At 37.5% G+C, this 19,701-nt stretch overlaps 1 protein-coding gene across 2 annotated transcripts in view; it reads left to right on the forward strand.

Annotated features, from left to right (window-relative positions):
* The window catches only part of LOC108742440 (ABC transporter G family member 14), a 113,139-nt gene that overhangs the window by 63,283 nt on the left and 30,155 nt on the right, over positions 1-19,701 (forward strand). The window contains exon 1 of one of the 2 annotated variants that reach the window (XM_018477666.2): positions 15,843-16,208. The exons of the other annotated variant lie outside the window; for it this stretch is intronic. Within the exon in view, the coding sequence (XP_018333168.1) occupies positions 16,180-16,208 (29 nt within the window). The 5' untranslated portion in view covers positions 15,843-16,179. Of the gene's footprint in view, positions 1-15,842; positions 16,209-19,701 lie in introns of those variants that run through there. 2 annotated transcript variants of the gene reach the window in all.

Here is a 19,701-nt window from a genome sequence, read left to right on the forward strand (position 1 = left end):
CACGGAGTGTACTTAGATAGGTACCTAGTACGTATTACATACAATAAATAATTTTTTTGAAGCCATAACAGAGGAAAAGTCGTTAGTGTCTTTAGCTGATTGTTTTATGGCATGTCTAAGTTAACCATTTTAAAAATGCTAACATTGTAATAAAACGCGTGCCTTATCAGTAGTAGACGGCTGGCAAACCCACGCCATCCGTTCCTTTTTAATTAATCAGCAGTGATGCAAGTTTTCTTTAAACAATCAATAACTTCGATCGGAGAGTTACAAAAAGTCTTTCAAACGACTAGGTCGGTCTCTTATCGTGTTAATAGTTAACGCACATGGTGTATCGCTATTTTCCGTAAGGCGTAACTCCTATTCCTTTAAGCAACAAAACCCTCCAAATTTAAGAACAAATTAAACACATTAATTATTAATCAATAATAAAGAAAGTAAGTGTTCAAAAGTGTTTTTTTTAAAAAGCTTAAGGAATAGCACCGGCCTTTAACTTCTATGCTCAATGCCTGACCATAAAGACGATGTGGTGTGTGCATCTTACAGATGATATTGCTTCTCACTTCGGTAAATGACCAATAGGTAATGTTCGCTGAAAATCTTCAAAGAGAAAGTTGACAGATTTAGAAAACTGCGCGCTGTAGTATGAAAATTGTTCTGACTCATGTTAGTTTCTAAAGGAAAGGTTAAAGACCTGGGCCGGCAACGTTACGTGAGATTTGGTATTCAGGAGAGAAAAATCTGACCAAGGCGAAAAGGAAACAAATAATGCAACAACACCGTATTTTTATTGAAAGAGCAATCAGGTCAAAATCATTAAAACCGAGACGTAGAACTACATCTGTTCTAGTTTTTCTGCAGTTCTACCTGCTCTTTAATTATTTCTTTTTCTACATGGTCTTGAAAATGACGAAAACAATGACTCGTGTAACTAGCATTTCAGAACTGTCATGAGTTAAATAATAAACCATTAACACTTTTGTATTTTTATTTGTAAATATGTACTTCGCATAGTCGCAATGAGTTGGAAAACAAGTTATTCTACAACAAACAGTTAATTTTGAATAAAATGTTCTCTCCGATATTTATTTACCTATAGAGCAAATTTAATTCTCTATCAAAGTCATCATATTCAGAGATAGAAACTACCAATGCTTAACTTACGTTGAGAACAATCAATAAATATTTCATATACAGTGTAAACTCTTTATAACGTCACTCGATTTAACGACAAACTCCTTAAAACGTCGAAATTGCTTGACTTTGGTTGGTTTACATTGTTTTCTATACAATTTTACACTCTGTATAGCGTCACGCTCACTCTATTTAACGACAACAATGCGACATTATAAATCATTAAGCAGTACTTTCTAAGTTGCCGAAATAGATGAGAACTGCAGCTGTGTAAGTTGTTGAAGAAGACGATCCTGTCCCTCCACCAAGCATCAAACAAGCACTTGATGCAGAGAAACTATTAAAAAAATACTTTTTATATAATCAAATTGATCCAGCAGTATCTCAAGATATGAGTAAGATACGTAACAAAATACAATTAAAATATTGGAGCAGCAAAAAACATCAGACGAAGATAACAGGCTATACGCAATGTATGAATAATAATGTTCGTGTGCAAAATGTGTACTATATTGGCAAATGCATATTATTATAGAATAGTAAAATAATATCTTTTATTTCTCTCTATTTAACGACCACTCTTTATAACGCCGAAAAATGTTCAGCCCCTTAAGTGTCGTTATATAGAGTTTACACTGTATTAGACAAAAAATGCAAGTACAACAATATTATCTTAATTGACTTCTTTTCTGGCACAACTGGCAACGTAGGCCAACGCTGGTGGGGACCGTTTACTTCTTGCGGGTTGTTCAAGCCTTTCGCTAGGTCGCCCGGCTAACGGTACGCCCTTTTCAGGACTCAAGTTGGTGTCGCTGCATTTGCTGGTATTTCTACTTCTCTTCATTCTTCCTCTCCTCGTTTGCTCGTCATGTCCCATGTCTTCGGCCCACACGAACTTCTTGGCTTCGATGCCTTCTCCGTCCAACGCCTAGCTCAAGGCGAACAATGCAATGCCAATGTTCATATAAGTACTATACATACAAAGTATATTTATAGATGAATACTATGAATATTGCACTTGGGATTAAATGCGACTAACCCAGATATTCCGTATTTATCCGGAAGACAAAGGAGACTGTAGTTCCCGTTATTATGACCTCATTCTACGGTTCATTCATCGTAGAAAATAAAATATAATTTTAAAGATACCTACAATGTTTTCTAGGTAAAATTCACTCTTATGAGGTAAGGTCACTTCTTAAAATTTCCAAATTGTTCCATGTTTTTGTTGATAAAGTACTGTATATTGGTGATTATGGGTGTTACCAAATTTTTTTCCATTTATTTTTGATGTTTACAATGAAACTAAAATCCTGGTGTGCAAAGGAAAATTAGAAGAAATGCTTCATTTTCGGCATCTAGGATGTGAGGCAACTCAGGATGGAAGGAACAACAGAGAATGATGAGAATGCCGTGGATAGGGAAAGTTAGAAATGAAAAGATATTAGAAAGAATAGGAGAATAGAGGACTCTATGGCAGTCAATAAAAATAGGCGAGATGATTGGTAGGATACCTTCTCAGGGATGAAGGTCTAGTCAGAGACATATTAGAAGCAGAAACAGGAGTTTACAGAAATAGGTTAGATTACTGTTCACAAATAGTTAAGGATATGGGACGTTCTAGTTTTAAGGAAATAGGAAGATTAGCTCAAGACAGAAAAAAGTGGAGATGCGTGTCCACCCAGTCTGACGATTTTATGATGATGATGTTTACGTTAAATCAGTGTGGCGGACAATTGTAGATATTTCTCAAGCATTCTTTTTCATTATTTTACTTCAAATTCATTTCATTTCAATTTCTTATCTTGTTAATACTTTGGTTTCCTTTCAATCTAAATTCTATTGTTCTCTCAATCACTTTTACCTAGAATTCCAACTTCAATCATACCTGCATGCGCTCCTATACTAATATCTGGTTTTACCCTTAATTGCTTTCTCTTGAACTCTATACTGCTTAATTCTACGTATTCCTACAAACTAGTGTCTTCACCCTCTCTCTCTCACTACTTTTCCTTCTAGAACTTCTATCAAATCTACTAACAACCATGTCCTATAAATACTCTCAAAAATTCTTATCTTTACAACCGAGCGGCATGGCCTCCTAGAGGTCTAGACCATTGCTTAGCATTCGGGAGGACGCCGGTTCGATTCCGGGTCCGTCTGCCTCGGTCCAAGTTTTTCTGTGGTTTCCTTGGATCACTTAGACAAATGCTGAGGCAGTAATATTCCACAGATAATCTTTCATTCTCTTCTGTCTTCATTTCGTCCGTCTCATCTTTCTCACCCGAACTACCACCCACCCATTCCCACGATTCCTGAAAGCAGGCTGAAGAGGGCCTTCCGCCCTACCTTCCGGCATAGTCCGGAGGGACTGCCCGCCCACTAGCATTACTGGCTGGTGGGAATGAAACACCCAAAAGTCTTCTTATCTTTACACAGTCTACCGTCTACCGTCAACTGCTACCATTTGTAAGTGTTCCTGCTTTTATCTTCTCTTTTTATTGTTGTTGTCTTTGTTATTGTTACTGTTTTGTTATCTTGTTCTTTTTGTCACTTTGTTCTCGTTTGTAAGTTTCACTACTCGTGCCTTTTTGTTACTTCTGTTTTCGTTGTTATTGTTATAAGTTGTTATTTGTTAATGTTAGTGTTTTCTTGGTATTTGATTAGTATTAACACCAAAAGACACTAAAGCAGTACTAAATACAAAAAATATAGGTAACGATGCAGTAATAACCAAATGATAATAGATTATCTATTGAACGAATAAGGCAAGGTAAACTTAAACAATCGATAAAGTAATGAGAATAATACGGTTCTTCTGAAAATAACATCTTGATAATGCTCATTACTTCTTGTTTCTCTTCTTGATAAGAGTATAGTAGAAACAATATTCATAATAGTCTAGTTGAAGAGTTTCTACTTTGGTGGCCATTTCAATCTTCAGTAAACCTTGAAATACCTTGTATTCCATTCAGGTTTGTATTCGCAATAGTCATGCACGCTACGAACACTACACTCATTCTCGTTTGTATGCACATTAGTAATGGACTTTTAATTTACTTTTTTGTTTAATCTTCAATTTTCCTGTGCATTGAAATGAAAGGATCATTGTCTTAGTTATTGTTCTTACAACTGTTTCTCACATTACACCAACACATAATAGGCTAACGTCGAAGGCTATGAGAACTCACTGTAATTGTTAACTACTATTCTAACAATAAGTCCGAACAATGAGATATTTACTATCACTTTCCTAAGTTTTTTTCGATTTCTGATGACCTTTACTAAGCAAAAAATTGAGAGATGGAGCAAGCAGTCACTGATGCAACGCCAACAAGAATAACAACAATAAACATATTTTCAGTTTGTGTCTCAGGGACTTGCCAATAAGAAATAGCTCTCTAGGTAATTGTAAGAAATGGTGCTACTTAGACAAGTTTGTGAGTCATTCGTCTATTAATTAAAATGCATTAGGTCAATGCAAGGCATCTAAAACGAAGGATAATTAACTTGAAAAGATTTAGAAATATTGTGACATCTTAGCACACATTCACGGATTTGGTGGATGCGCCTGGCAGAAAAGTGTTAAAAAGTAACTCACTTTAAAAACAAAAAAATGGCAACATTACCGCGAAAATTACATTATTTTGTAACAAAATAAAATTTATGAAACTAATAATTTTCGTTGAAAATAGAACTATCCATTTTAACGGTTCCTGTTTTGAAGGTAGCTACAGACATTTTTTTATCGCTAACAACATCCGGTTTAGTTCCTGAAGGGACCGATTATTGGTTTTTCTTGGTGAAAGGGATGATAAACTCGTGTTTTAAAACCTACTAAAATGTTACGATCAAGTAAATGATCATATACCTACAAACTGCACATCAATTCTATTGAGCGCGGTTCGTAGTTTTTATGCATTTGATATTGTGAAACTCAATGCGTAATCATAAATCATTGTGCGTCATCATTCGGAATTAATTTGCATGAGAGTTTGGTAGTTCAAATAAACCAAACGTTAATAATAGTTCAAACACATCAAATTCTTGCACGTCGTTACTGACGCAATTCCTTGTAAACTGCATTCATATTCAAATGAAGAAAATCCCTGTAGAGAAGAAAACGATCTTGGTACATGGGTGGACCAGAGCATACGCTATGAAATAATGAAATAGATTCCAGAATGTTGATTTTATTTATTAAAAAACTACGTCAGTGTCTACCTATTTATGGTTCCTTAACTTTGTGACGATGTGACCGTTTAACAACGATTTTGCGGTTGTGAATGTCACGTATGTCTAATTTGTTCTTATAATGTATTTCTTAATCAACAAGTAGTGATAAGAATGTGCTTTTTCGTCACCTTGTTTACATCTTCAACTCTTATTAAACAAACTGAAAGTGGTCGTTGACAAGGGCATTGATTTTAAAAAGAAAAATTAGGTCAGCAAGTGGTCGGTAAACGAGGAAATTAAAGAAACGGATGTGTTTATCGTACCCACATGCAGTAATCGCTTTAATTTTCTTTCAAAACTACCACATCCTCAAATTATTACACCCAGAAGCCAATGCCCTCAAGACATATGTACGTAAGCTCCCATATGAGAGAAGAAACACTTCATCATCATAAGGTCGTCAGTCCCAAGACTGGTTGGACACGCATCTCCACTCTTTCCTGTTTTTGCATTTCCCTAAAACTGGAACAACCCACATCCTTAACGATTTGCGAATAGTAATCTAATATACATCTACCTCTATCCCTCCTAACTCCCGTTTCTGCCTCTAATATATCTCTGACTAGACCTCCATGCCTAAGCAGGTGTCCAATAATTATCTCGCCTACTTCTTATTGACTTCGATAGAGTCCCTTGTTCTCCTATTTTTTCTAATACCTCTTCATTTCTAACCTTCTCTATCCATAGTATCGTCATCATTCGCTTATAACACCACATTTCGAACGCTTCTAACCTTTTCTTTTAATATATGTGACTTCTTTTTATTGAAAGCGACTCGACCCCTCGGCTATCATCTGCTTTTTATCCCTACCACTTCTTCCGTCCTGACTTATATAACTTCCTAGATACCTAAAATCGGCTACTTCTCCTAATTTTTCGTCTCCTGTCTTTATATTCGCTTTTTCTTCCCTTGCATGTCATTTCCATACAGTACTGTTTTGTCAGTACCGCATCCATTTTATTTAAGAGTCACTTAAATGAATTCAAATGCTCTTAGTGAGCACGTTTGGAATCTCATGTCTATCCAAAAATCTTCTGTGGTGTTACCTAGCATACTGCTTGGGCGAGACTACCTCACGTTGATGATGCTCACATTAGCAATGGGCGAAGCATGTGTCCGCAGTGAGCAAGCTATGCGGTAATTAAGGTGTTTCTCTTTGATTGATTTATTACCCATTTTCTATTTTACGCCGAAGGAATTATTAGGAACTAGAAATCCAAAAATTACCTCCTGGGTGTCCGATAAAGTGTTGGTAAGATTTACCGGCTTTTATGGGTTATATCAACTTCGTCCTTTCATGATAAAAGGGTTTTTTAATGTAACCCTCTCTGTGTGTGATGCCCTGGAATGAAAAGCTCTTAAGAATAATTTTTCGTCGCAATTATGGAAATGAATTTACAAATCCGGTTGTGCGTATGTCACAAGAAGTCGAATTCGTAGAGCCTTCCACTAATTAAGTATGTTGTTTAAGATGTTGTTTTCCATGGTAGAGTAATTTGAAGCAGTAGGCAATAAATTTCACACTTGAAATGTTTGCCTGTCCACTTTACCACTTTTAAATTTAGGATCGCGTCAGTTAATTTATAAATCGTTGCGAAAGTGTGCGTTTACGATGAAAATATTTAAAATAAAATGGTTATCTATACGTATTAAGTTCCCCGTCGTATCTCCTGGACAAAGACATAGTCGTCATACCGGTCAACTTTCTAATTTTTTTTTGTGATTTACGATTTCTTCTTCGACAAAAATCAAACTTCCCACTTGATTCTGACACACGTTATTTACAATTGCAACCCATAGCGACTCATCTTGTTTTAAGTAGCATTACAAAAGCCGTACAAGTTGCAAAACTAATGATACCGTATAATTTATAGTAAGCGCCGTATAGGCCAGGCACGCCCGCCGTTATTCAAACCTGGAAATTGTTCAAAACACACCCACTTCTTCGCTTATGGAATGTTATTAGTGGCGCATTAAATCAGTGCCATGCACCTACTAACTCTTCTGGAGCCGAAAAAAGAAATGATTGCATACGCGAATTTGCTGGTTTGTTAGCATAAACTACGAGAATTAAATGCCCGTCGTAAATCAATCCGCTGTTAGCATTTAATTGGAAACACAAAAAATTATAAAAGCATTCGGATCTTACAAGTCATGCAAATACTATATGCACAACCTCAGAGACACTGAATTGGGAAAGGGGTACTTTTAAGACCCGAGTTTACGACTCTAGCAGTTTAAAAATAGACAAGTCATTTTAAAAAAGTTAATAGACTTAATAATGTTACAACTACTCTACTTGGAGCCATCATTACGCGAACTTGGCTTGTAGTACACGAACAAGGGACTCCAAACAAAGATAGGAGACCGCGCCACTATGAACCCTGTCATGTACAGTAGGTGAGGGTGTTTAGTTATATTTTGACAAAATAAATTTCATTGAAAACAACTTGAGTTGCTTAAAACATTCCTTCATGAACTTTCGTTCCAATATGGTTTAATCCAAATTTTGGATTTTAGTTTCGGTTATAATAAATTGTCACATTTTATATGTAATTTTGCGATTAATATTAATTTCCTAAACTGAACGTAGGTATGTCTAATTGCAAGAGGAGTTGAGCATAATTATGTTAACAAAACGAGAGCTAGTTACAGATAAATAAAACATTATTTGTGCAAACAACACTTTTGGTGTAAAGCTTCTTCAGACTAAACGTCGGTGTTATGGGGATCATCATCATAAGGTCTTCAGTCCTAAGACTGGTTGGACACGTACCTCCACTCTATCCTATCCTGAGTTAATCTTTGCATTTCCCTAAAACTAGAACAACCCACATCTTTATTGTCCTAACGTTCCTTTATTGTCCATCCCCCTAGGTAGTCACCGCCCGGACATCCGAATAGGGCACTAGTTTACTTCCGGAATGCTTTACCCCAGAGGACGCCATCATTTAATATGTGTGATACGTTTTACTTGGGATATAATAATGTGGTGGTTTCCCATTGCCTTCCACATCGCAGTATTGTGCATCAAAGTGCTATACCGATCCTCATGATTTCTTCCATCCTGAGTACTGAAAGAGCTGCTGCCCTCTTTCAGGGACTTGTCTTAGTCTGGTTTCTTTTTAAGAACCCCCCCATTATGGTTAAACCTATGGTCCGGCTCCCTAAATCATCGAAACTCGCAAGCCGATCGAGGTTCAAGTCCTGTCGGATAGGATGACAATACCTTTATTTACTGTCAACTTACTACTATTTCTTAAATAATATCTTGAGAAGGGTAAAAAATGGAATAGTGGCATTGATCATTCATGAAAAATTGTTTATTATCACATTGCGTTTCATAGTTTAATTATGGATCCTAACATTCCGGGCGTTCCACTTCTTCCTTGATGTTTTCTCATTACAACATTTCCTTCACTTTCTTTAATTTAATTTTTATTTGTTCAGCCTCGAAACATTGGGTTTTTATCTGGAAAACCTCGGAACCTTGTAGGTGGCATACTTTTAGTTTTGGAAGCTCAAGAGAAGGCACTTTTTGCAATGCATTTGCTTCTTATCTACCGTGTATGTCAAAAGGCCGAGTATCCACAGAAATATCGATGGATGTTTGTTTACATAAACTAAATATAGTGCAAAAACACGACAGACAGTAAACAGAAGACATGTGTGTATCAAGGAGTGAGTGCAACAAACAGCAGACCAACGAGGACATTTCACAGGCCTCCCTTTCATACAAGCTGCACAATTTCCTGCCGCAAGACGCACAATGTACAATTAAAAATTCACAATAGGTGCTCAATTAAACGATTATGTACGACAAACACGCACCAAGCAAATTGTGCGTGAGTTATTTTTCATCTATCATCTATGGAGCCTTTCGTTGTTCGACTGGTTGATGTTTATTAACGAAAACTTTGAATGTGCGTACGGAAATGAGGTAGAATGTATGACCATGGCACGTGGAACTTTCCATTATATCGGACTTTGCACCGCGTAAATATGCGTAGGGGGTTATTGGATCTTCAATGGTAATGTATGCAATTAATTTGTGAGTGTGTAACTTTACCCCAACATAGTTACCATGTTGGAACGGATTGTTGCGGCTGTGAAGTAGTGAGACTTTCAAAACTAATCGATATTTGAGTTTCCCTGCAGTTCGTTGCGTTGATTTCCATGTACAACATTCCAGAATCCACAAATCGGGCAACCACCCATGGATTATACTATATTCTTATGGTTAGGTATTTAGACTTGCTTAACATTCAGGAGGACACCGATTCGATTCCGGGTATGTCTTCCCTGGTCCAAGTTTTTCTGTGACTTCCTTGAGGCAAATGCGCTCAGGCAATAATATTCCACAGATAATCCTTCATTTTCTTCTATCTTCATTTTTTCCGTCTCATTTTCCTTACCCAAATAATCACCCACTTTATCCCACGATTCACAAAAAGAGGGTTATAAGGGTCTTTTTAACAGACACATGCTCTATTAGTAATATGATCAGTCAAGTATTTGTCTATACTGTGAAAACAAGCCATTCTATGCCAGTAAAACTGTTTTCTGTTGTCGGAAAATTGATCCATGTTTGATATTTGACAACTTTCTTAAAGTTTGACCCAATGTGCATATATTCTAACGGTCTGAGATCAAGATTTGCTTCAAGGAAGGAAAGCATCGTCAACCTGAAAGCTAGAGAAGATTTAAGTCTTAATATGAGCTTTCATTTGGCATACTTTTGAAGTTAGATTTCGATGGCCATCAACTTGTTCCTTAATATAAAACGTCTCAGGCCTACCACCCGAACAAAATGTTTTAGGTACTTTACCAACGAAAACTATCAGAACATAAACTTCTAAGTAAGTCGGGCAACAGCGTACTGTTTGGTTTAGTGACTGAGTAAGAAGTGGGCCGGGGTGAACGACCGTTCGCGAAAGTTGGAAGGCGAACGCTCGACTCAAATCCCAGAAACCCGTGACATTTGTGTATGCCACGTTCACAACCGCCTATGATTCTGCCACCGGGTACTACTGTTGCCGCTTTCTGTCCGCTTTTGACTCAGGCCGCATGATGATCGCAACTAGCGCATATGTATGCATTGTAAACTATTCTATCGTAAAAGTAAAACAAGCAGTAAATTGCACTGTAAATTGCATTCGAAAGCGGTTTCCATCCACAGGTAAACCTACGTGCACCGGTGGGTGTTTGATAATGGTCAAGAATTTTTCAAAGATATTCGCGCTGTCGTAGGTCAATATAGGTTATGATGGCGGTAACGTAAATCTGTATTTCAAACCCATTAGATATCGGTAAAGATTTTAAATAATTGTTTATATCGGAAACGTGATAATTATGGGCCTTTACGGTTTCATCATCATCAATATCATCAGCTCTAGCGTAAGACTGATTGGACATATCGTGGTACATTTGAACTACTCAAAATCATGCGTATCAGAGTGGCTTTGTCACAGCTATTCGTACTATATGAAAAGTTTAAAAAGTCATCATTTTCATTTCTCAGCTATTTCTTATTATCTTCTCTTAATTATGTAATCTTCTTTTGTTTGGTGATAGTGTCATGAAGCTAATTCCATATCTAGTCCAATTTAGAATATTTTACTTTGTAAAATATTGTTTTTTTGAATAACATACAGAAAAGAATGACATACTACACACAGATAGGTCAGGGCTGCTCAGTCTTGTCGAGTGCATGTCTCTGTTTTGAGTTTAAATTTCCAACTTAATGCGCTTGTTAAGATATCGTTCGAAACGGGCATACAGGACTAAATTTATATGTTTACCTTCGTCTTGGTAAAATATGCCCATTTTTACTGTTCGTGACAATTCAATTTCCAACCGTTCGTGTGTATGCAAATGATACATTCTTTGCAAGCCTATTTTGGGCTTTGGTCCCAGGTTGAATGCCAACAAATATCTGTTTGGTCTTCGGTGGTGGGTGTTAATCGTTTTATGGCTCTTTTAAGCGACACATTTTACCCGACGGTTGTTTATGCCTTATAACACGATGCGACAATAGATGCAAATTTATTGCCTTTTAAACGCTCCAAATTAGTAAATTGCTCACAATAAGAAAACAGGATTTGGTCAAGAAATTTATCATTTCTGAAGCATTCAATTGCAACACTTTTAACCGCCTCTTTTTATATTTTCTTTTCTTTTTGTTGCAGGTATGTGCCAAATATCATCCCTAAAGTGATGCGTAAGTAGTAATCACTGAACGTAGAATAATTTTTTTGTCATGTTAGCGCGGAAAGCTCGTTTTGCGTACTATGAAATAGGGAAGAAATGGTCTCTTTTCAGCCGTGTTTTAGTCGGGAGGCAATGAAAACAGTCTTTTGAGCGCATGCGCTGAAGTTTATGGGCATGCGCAGAAATCAGTTGTTCAATGTCAATGTCTTTCTAACCTCTAAATTATTTACTCTTATTTCGCCAAATATCAATTTAATAACGAGCTTTCCGCACAAACATGACAAAAAATAGTATATGTACCTCGGGAAGAAACAGGGTTGTCTCAGACTGCATGTTTGCCATTCACATGCAGTCTGAAATAACCCTGTTTCTTCCCTCGATACTATTACTTAAGATAGTATATCTCGCCATTTACCTAGTGATATCTGGCATAAGAAATACTTCAGTTGGCTACAGATATTTACTAAATGGCGATAAACGCCCACAGCTGGATATTATATCGATTTGCTTTTAATTATGGAGGGTAGAGATAAGAAGAGCTATCTCATATGGGGGAAGAATTGAAAAAGTGTCCAGCTATAAGCAGTAAATGACAGTTCAAAAACCCTCCAAAATGGCGCTAGCGTAAGCAAAAGGTATATATAAATGTTACAGTTGTTGATGGATTAAAGTATGCCGAGTTAGAAAATGTAATATTTTTACTGACTAGAGTGGTTAGGGTCAGTCCGGTACACCAAACCTCAACTACTTACACAGTTCGAAGTAATTATTCTAATAACTTTTGGCGCTTTATTTGAAGTTTACCCCTCTTGCTACTGTGGCACCATCCTAATTTAACGCAATTTCACGGACACTTTTTCGCAACAGAGATAGTTGTCCTTATATCTACCCTCCATACTTTTAATGACTTCCTTGGATTTGATCCATGTTGCCTATGTGTTGGTGTTTTATCGAGCCTGCTTCTGGCGAGCTGATGAGATCCAATAAAATTGAAATTGAGAAATTACTGACCAAGAACTCTAACTATAAAGTAGAATAGTTTCCATAGTTATTCTTGTATTCAAGACAATAACAATAATAAAATATTTTACCATCAACAGCAGCACTTCATGTATAGTGTGGTAGCCGTTCTAAAAAGGATGATAACATTACATTACGGCGCCAGTAAAGGTTATTATGTAACAGAAACTAAGTGTAAAAGTATTTATTTAGATTGTGTGTTGGAGATACCGTATAAATTATAAAGATCTGAATGAGTAATAGGCACTCGGTTTCCTATTTCGAAGCTTGCCTCCTACAAGGTGTAGCAATTTATGGTAATGGACACATGAAAATGATAGAAATTACTTCCATAAACTACGCAAGTGTTCGTTGCTAACAAAGCTCAAAGTGCTAGAATACGATTAACCGAATTCTGTGGCTTAATCTTTCGCAACTCTTCCGATTTAGCGAACCGTGGCCATCTGCGGTTGCCCGGCTATGCGTGACTGCCATTTTATGTCGCCACAACGTACAAGATGGCGGTCGTTCGAGAAACAATGACCCCAAGACCTCGAGATTGAAACGCTGCCTGCTGCCCTACTGTGCGCTCTGACTTTCACTGTGTGCGAATAGTTGCGCAGCAAATGCTGCTGTTGCTGCTGCTCCGCGTAATCATCGCGACATTCTTCAACGGCCAACCTGATGCGTTTCACGGATATGTAAGCAAGCAACATCCGCTTCGTTCGATTCTTTTGTTTCAGCTAAGTGGCGTCCGAGGTTGACCTTGATGAATGTTGTTGTTTGGTTGTCGTTTTTCCGATACTTGGAAATACTCATTGCAACCAACTCTTAATGAATCTAATTCAGCATAGTGTAAATGTATAAGTATTTAATTCTTCGGAGTTGTGACCGAGAAAGTTGAAATTCCTTAGAATCCTTGCCATTTGCATCTTTATAAACACTTCTATTAATTCTTTCGGACAACGTTGGAGATTCACGTTCTCTAAAATGAAAAAGTCTTTACGACTTTTGACTGCAGATAGGAGTACAGGATATACACTTGCAGTGAATCTTTGAAGAGATAGCTATCTATTAGTTGGTATATGTGTATGAATGTGAAGCGAAAACAGATCTCTGACGGCATTAGCGCCTTAACTTTAAGAGAAAAAAGCCTGAGATGCAAATGTTTGAGAAACCTACTATACCCATTCTATCCATAATAGTTTCTGTGAAAAAGAAGATTTAAGCGTTTGGGATGTGATACGTGCTAGTGAAAACGTAAATATACCCAAAGGAGGAAGATACGTAAAAGGTGATGCAACATCATAAAGGATGCAGTACCATTAGACGTTGCACAATCTTCCGGATGCGTAAATGCACACAAGAACGTCTGTACAAACATGTACCTGTTTGCGCGCTTTCATCGTTTTAAAAGAAAAAAAAATGCTTTTCGGCCATTGGCTTTAAACCGAACATGTAAATTTAGATGAGTCGAGTTTGCAACAAATCCAAACGTTTACGACCTTTTTATGGGGCCAAACAGCCTAGCATTCGTCAGTGATTTACGGATACTTTGACTGCGCCCAGGGCAGGACTGGACTGGCTCACGTCATCGGTTTCCTATTATTTTTTATTACAAACGTATTTCAGACCCGACTAGACGCTTTCTATATGCTAAATCTAAACATAATTTATTTAGTCAAAGGAAACGTATTTTAACAATTTTATTAAAAAAAAAAAACATCTGAATCATCTCATAATGGTATTTTCTAGTAGCCTTTGTGGGAGTGAATAGTTGAGAATGTTGACGGGGTGCAATAACCATTAATGAATTAAATCCAAATTCTGGTGTTAGAGTGGAAAATTTATGCTGAATTTTGGTTGCGTGGTCCTTTCATTATTAATTGTGACATCGTACATAAGTATAGACCGTGCGGCTTGGCACAGAAGTTTAGACTATTGCTTAGCATTCGGGAGGACGCCGTTTCCATTCCGAGTCCGTCTGCCTTGGTCCAAGTTTTTTTTGTGGTTTCCTTGGATCACTTAGGCAATGCTGGAGCTGTAATATTCTATTCATTCTCTTCTGTCTTCATTTCGTCCGTTTCATCTTCCTCACCCGAACCACCACTCAACCATTCCCGCGATTCCTGAAGGAAGGCATAGTCCGGAGGGACTGCGCTCCCCACTAGCATTACTGGCTGGTGGGAATGAAACACCCAAAAGTTTTAAAGTTTTACATAGGTACACTGATTTTCTTAAAAGGTTAGGTTAAGGTAGTTAGGTTCTTTGGTAACGTTTTGTCACCCAGATACTCTTCCTTCAAGTCTTCAATACACTAATCTGACTGCAGTGCGTTGACATCATTACCACACATTGAACCTAATAAATGTTTTACATTTTCATTTTTCTAAAGGAAAGAGATACATTTTCCGTATAAATCTTTTACTGAATTTAAATTCTTTCTTAAACTCAAAAGTGTGGAAGTTCTTGATCTACTAAGAAAACCCTTAACTACTGTTGGTTCTAAAGCAGGATATCTATTTTATTATCTGTTTGCCCTTCCTGGTACTGTTTATGTCCCCATGTGTGTTGCAATTAAAATTCTTAAAAGAATTACATATTAGGAAGCGTGGTAAGTACCGGCACGGTAATTATAAATGTATGTAGCCGGGACATTTAGATAAGCATAAATGAATGAACAATAGTTAAAATTCCTCCGTTAGATGGACTATTTGTAAATTAATCTATTAAAGTGATAATTATGAACTGTTACGACGTTTACAGCTATATTATTCTTACTAATGTTCATCTGAATGCATTATACGAACACTAAATGCACCATTTGAATTTCAATTGGAGACAATTTGAATGCTATGAACTGTTTCAGACACAATTACAGTCATACAGACTTTCGTGGCAAATGCTGGTCCCCCCATCTATAAGTCCTGAGAACAAATCAGGGTTACAATTCGTATTAATGAAGTCGAGGAAGGAGACGTGAGGGTCAGTAATCGTCTTCACAGTTTTTCTTGCACGGTAAGTCCAAACGGATCTTAGTCAGAGACCGTATGCGGCTATGGGCTTTCTTTGAACCATTTCGTTGCTTTATGGACAAAGTGTTTCGTTGGTTCTTGAGATTTCCTTCCGCTTTTATCGTTGATGATACTCGGTAGACCTTCACCGGACCTCCTTCCCGCAATCAGTCGGTACTCGTCCACCAAGTTTTTGGTCCAGCGGTCGAAGTCCTTTCGCTATTCATCAAAGCTCAGAAGCTGCCGCGACACAAACAAAACACAGCGATCGGTGGGTGCGTGTGCGGAAGAATCGAATGTGCTGTGATAGTTTGTTGTTGGTTGTTGTTGTAGACGTTCATTGTCGGTGCTCTGTTTCGCGACTGCAGATGTCATAGTCGGACTCGAAAGATAGACCTCCTACGCACGATCTCTCCGGAATCGGTTCACCGAGTTGATTCGTAGCCAAGTTTTTCCAGCGGTGGTCGTTGAATGTTGCGTTCTGTGTATTCCGTGACAGTTAGTTAAAGTGCAATTTCGGAATTTCAAACAAGCGCATGTCCAATCGCGCTCATTTCACGAGTCGAGCTCTAAGATGACAATTACATGGGCCAGAAAGTTCTGATTGCATCAAAGTAAGTCATGCATGCGCCGGTGACAATTGGTGTTGTGGCTTGCAACAGCTGCACTGACTGCTAAGCGCCGCACGCTTCGCGTTTAGGCGGAAATAGAACGGACACATTTGAAAAGCAAACGGTTTCGACCAAGAAAAGTCAACCTACTGCAACTGTTCGGTAAACTTTACTAAACGAAAGCTCCATACGGAAAGTAAATTTATAATATTTTAATATGAAGAAGAAGTACCGATAAAGGACCTGTCCATTTATTTTACTCGGTTTACGTTTTGTTTCTTTATCCTTTTCTGTGTTGAGGGAAGCCACTGTTTTTCGTCCAAAGTTTTCACCCATCCATAAAAGACTTGTCGCTTGCTTATTCGCTTGTTTTCTTATGCCATTCTACACTATAAGCGACTAGTCACTCGGCACTTTTAATTAAAATTGAAGTATTTAGAACAGGATGTTTACAATCAGGTCGTGCATTGTCGCCACGTTAAGAAATCGTACTCTAAATTAACCTAAATTGAGATGATTGCAACAAAACAGCACGACCGGTCGCTCGGTCGCTCTGCGAACACGTGAAAAACACGAGCATGACGCGGACACAATATGCAACTGCATCTTCCTGAAAAGATTTTGACATCAGCATGCCTATTCGTAATTGTCTCAAACATGCCTCTTTTTTTTTAAATAACTAAATTTGTATTGCTAAAAATTTGGTTTCATTCCAGCAAAACCGTTATGTGTACGTAATTTCTCCACGTCGAAATTTTTCTGATGTCGTATACATATAGCCATTTTCCGTTTCTCTTACCAAGTCACTTAACCTAGATTACGTACGGAAAACACATAGACATTTTAATGCATGCATACAATAATAATAATAATAGCAATAACGATGTGTTTGCTGTAACTTCCAACCAATTGACAATTAACCGATATGATGCTCGTTTGTTTTGCCGTCAGTCGGAGAGGATTTAACAAAACAGCCGCGGCGTTGTTCTGTTTTGTGGTGCTGCAAACAGAGAGGTCGTCGACCCGTTGCATTGTGGGCCAAGCCCGTGCAATTCAGGTCACCAATGCTACTACGCAAGAATGCGATAGCAGCCCGACCCCTCCGCCACCCGCTTAACCTCATACGGATATATGGCATTATAACACACAGTTCCTTTTTTCAGCGATTATAAATAACACAACGACAAAATTACTGTAATCGACACAGGTAGATTTGCATAATTAATTTGCTCGCAAAAATTTCAAACATGCGCCTCGATGTGCTTAATGTATAGGTGCACTGATGGTTTAATAGCTTCTATCGTCGAAGCAGACATTAAATGACACCTACGGACCTGTCGAAAAATTATTATGGTCGTTGGAAGTGTAATGTTAATATTAACAAGCTAATAAAAATAATAAGCAAATTTCGTTTTTACGACACTTGGACGATTACCATAATATACAGTGCAGAAGTCAACATACATTTTACGTTCGAATGCGTTCCCGATCTCAAAAGTGTGATGACTTATAAACACATGTTTTCCATCCTCAATTTCTGTTTGTCATTTCTCCAACCATCTCTCGTTTTGATAACCTCATTTGACGATGAGTATTTTCATGTTTTTAACTTCCCGATTACACTGTTTACCAAGATAAATTCAAACTCGCAATGTAGGTAATTCCGGGAACTGGCGCATAAAGTTGTCCAAAATATTTGTTTTTTAGGAATTCAGCATTCGAAAAGTGATGTTACCGGCGAATCATGAGGATATCGTGAATACAGAAGGTTAGGAATTAAGAGGTATTAGAAAGAATAAGAGAACAGAGGACTCTATGGAAGTCAACAAGAAATAGGCGAGATAGGTTGGTAGGACACCTTCTCAGGCATGAAGATCTAGTCAGAGCCATATTAGGGGCAGAAACAGGAGTTAAATGGAGTAGACCTAGATTAGATTAGAGCTCACAAACAGTAACGGATGTGGCATGTTCAAGTTTTAGGGAAATGCGAAGATTAGCTCAGAATAGGAAAGAGCGTGTCCAACCAGTCTTAAGATTGACGACCTTATGATGATGAAGAAATTTCATAGGATGCTCTACACAGCTTTTTGCAAACACCAACATGTGACATTTTTTGTCGATGTAGTATCTGGCACAGTTAGATTCAGTTGGGGATCCAGGCGTTTTTTAACGATCTAGATCATAGATATCGGTTTGATTCCGGGTCATATCTCCAAATCCACATGTTCCTACAGCTTCCGTGGAGCATCAAGACAAGTCATGGAACAGTAATACTCTGCCCTTATTATTTCATTTCTCTTCTGTTTTCATTTCATCTGTATCTTGTCTTTCTGTCTCCAATCCACCCATTTGTACGATTTCTAAAAGATGACTGAAATGGATCTCCCGTTCTACTCTCCGGCTTCGCACTGGTGTATGGATCGAAGCGAGTATCCACCTATCAGCATTAATTGATACCAAATATGAAAAGCTATATCATTTAATTGTTTGGATTGTAATGTGTTTTTTCGATAGGCAAATCCGAAAACTTAATTTCAACGATTTACTTTTCTTCATTTTACTATAAAAACACCCTTTTACAAATTTTCCCCATATTTCTTTGATTCCTTCATGACGTTTGATTACGTCCTCCTATTAGTGATCTTGTTTGGATGATATGAATTTAACTCTGATATGAGTACCCCTTAATACGAAGTTACTATACGGTGAAAATGCATATAACCTTAAATAGTCAAGTCCGGTAGTCAATACGCCATTCTATTTACATATTCCTATTGAATTACGATTTAGCCTAGAATTGGCACGTAGCTAATTGCAAAACAAACAACACTTTTGTACCGTAATCGGAAAAAGGATACTGTTTAGCCATGGTTTAGCAGTTAGCAGCGGTTAGTAGTGTTGATTAAACTGACTGATGAGGTGGAGACCTGTTGCCTCGAATTATGTATGCGCCAGTAAAGACACCTTGCCAGCGGTCATGTTAAGGGGGTTCGAACTCATTACGAATGCGCATAAGCAAAATCGAGAATGTAACTAAAATCTATAAAAGAAGGATTCAAGTGGTAATTACCGCGGCTGCGATAATAATCAGAGGTAATGTGCGGAAAATTTGACCTAAATTGTATGCTGGCGAGCGTGATTTTTCTATTTTACATACTATTCAACGACTCTAGCTCTCGTTTTGCTGCAAACTCACGCAACAAATTAATACTTAACATAATTATATGTTTATCTTACCACAGATTCCTCATCATCTCTTAAATGTAAACAAGTAACTTGATGGATGGAATAAGTGGTATTTACCCAATACTCAATGGCTAAATACAGATTCTGTTTTTCTAACGACTCTTGTAACTGTGGTGGTTTTTCTTTGCAGACGTATCGCCTTTAAATCATATGGATTATCTGCAGGGTAGTTAGTTATCTAAAGCGGAAGTCTACGAATAGAAACTCAGTATTATCAATACACTTAGAAACATTATAGGTAGATAGTAAC

Source organism: Agrilus planipennis, unplaced genomic scaffold, assembly GCF_000699045.2.
Source record: "Agrilus planipennis isolate EAB-ADULT unplaced genomic scaffold, Apla_2.0 scaffold3, whole genome shotgun sequence".
NCBI classification, from domain to species: Eukaryota; Metazoa; Arthropoda; class Insecta; order Coleoptera; family Buprestidae; genus Agrilus; species Agrilus planipennis.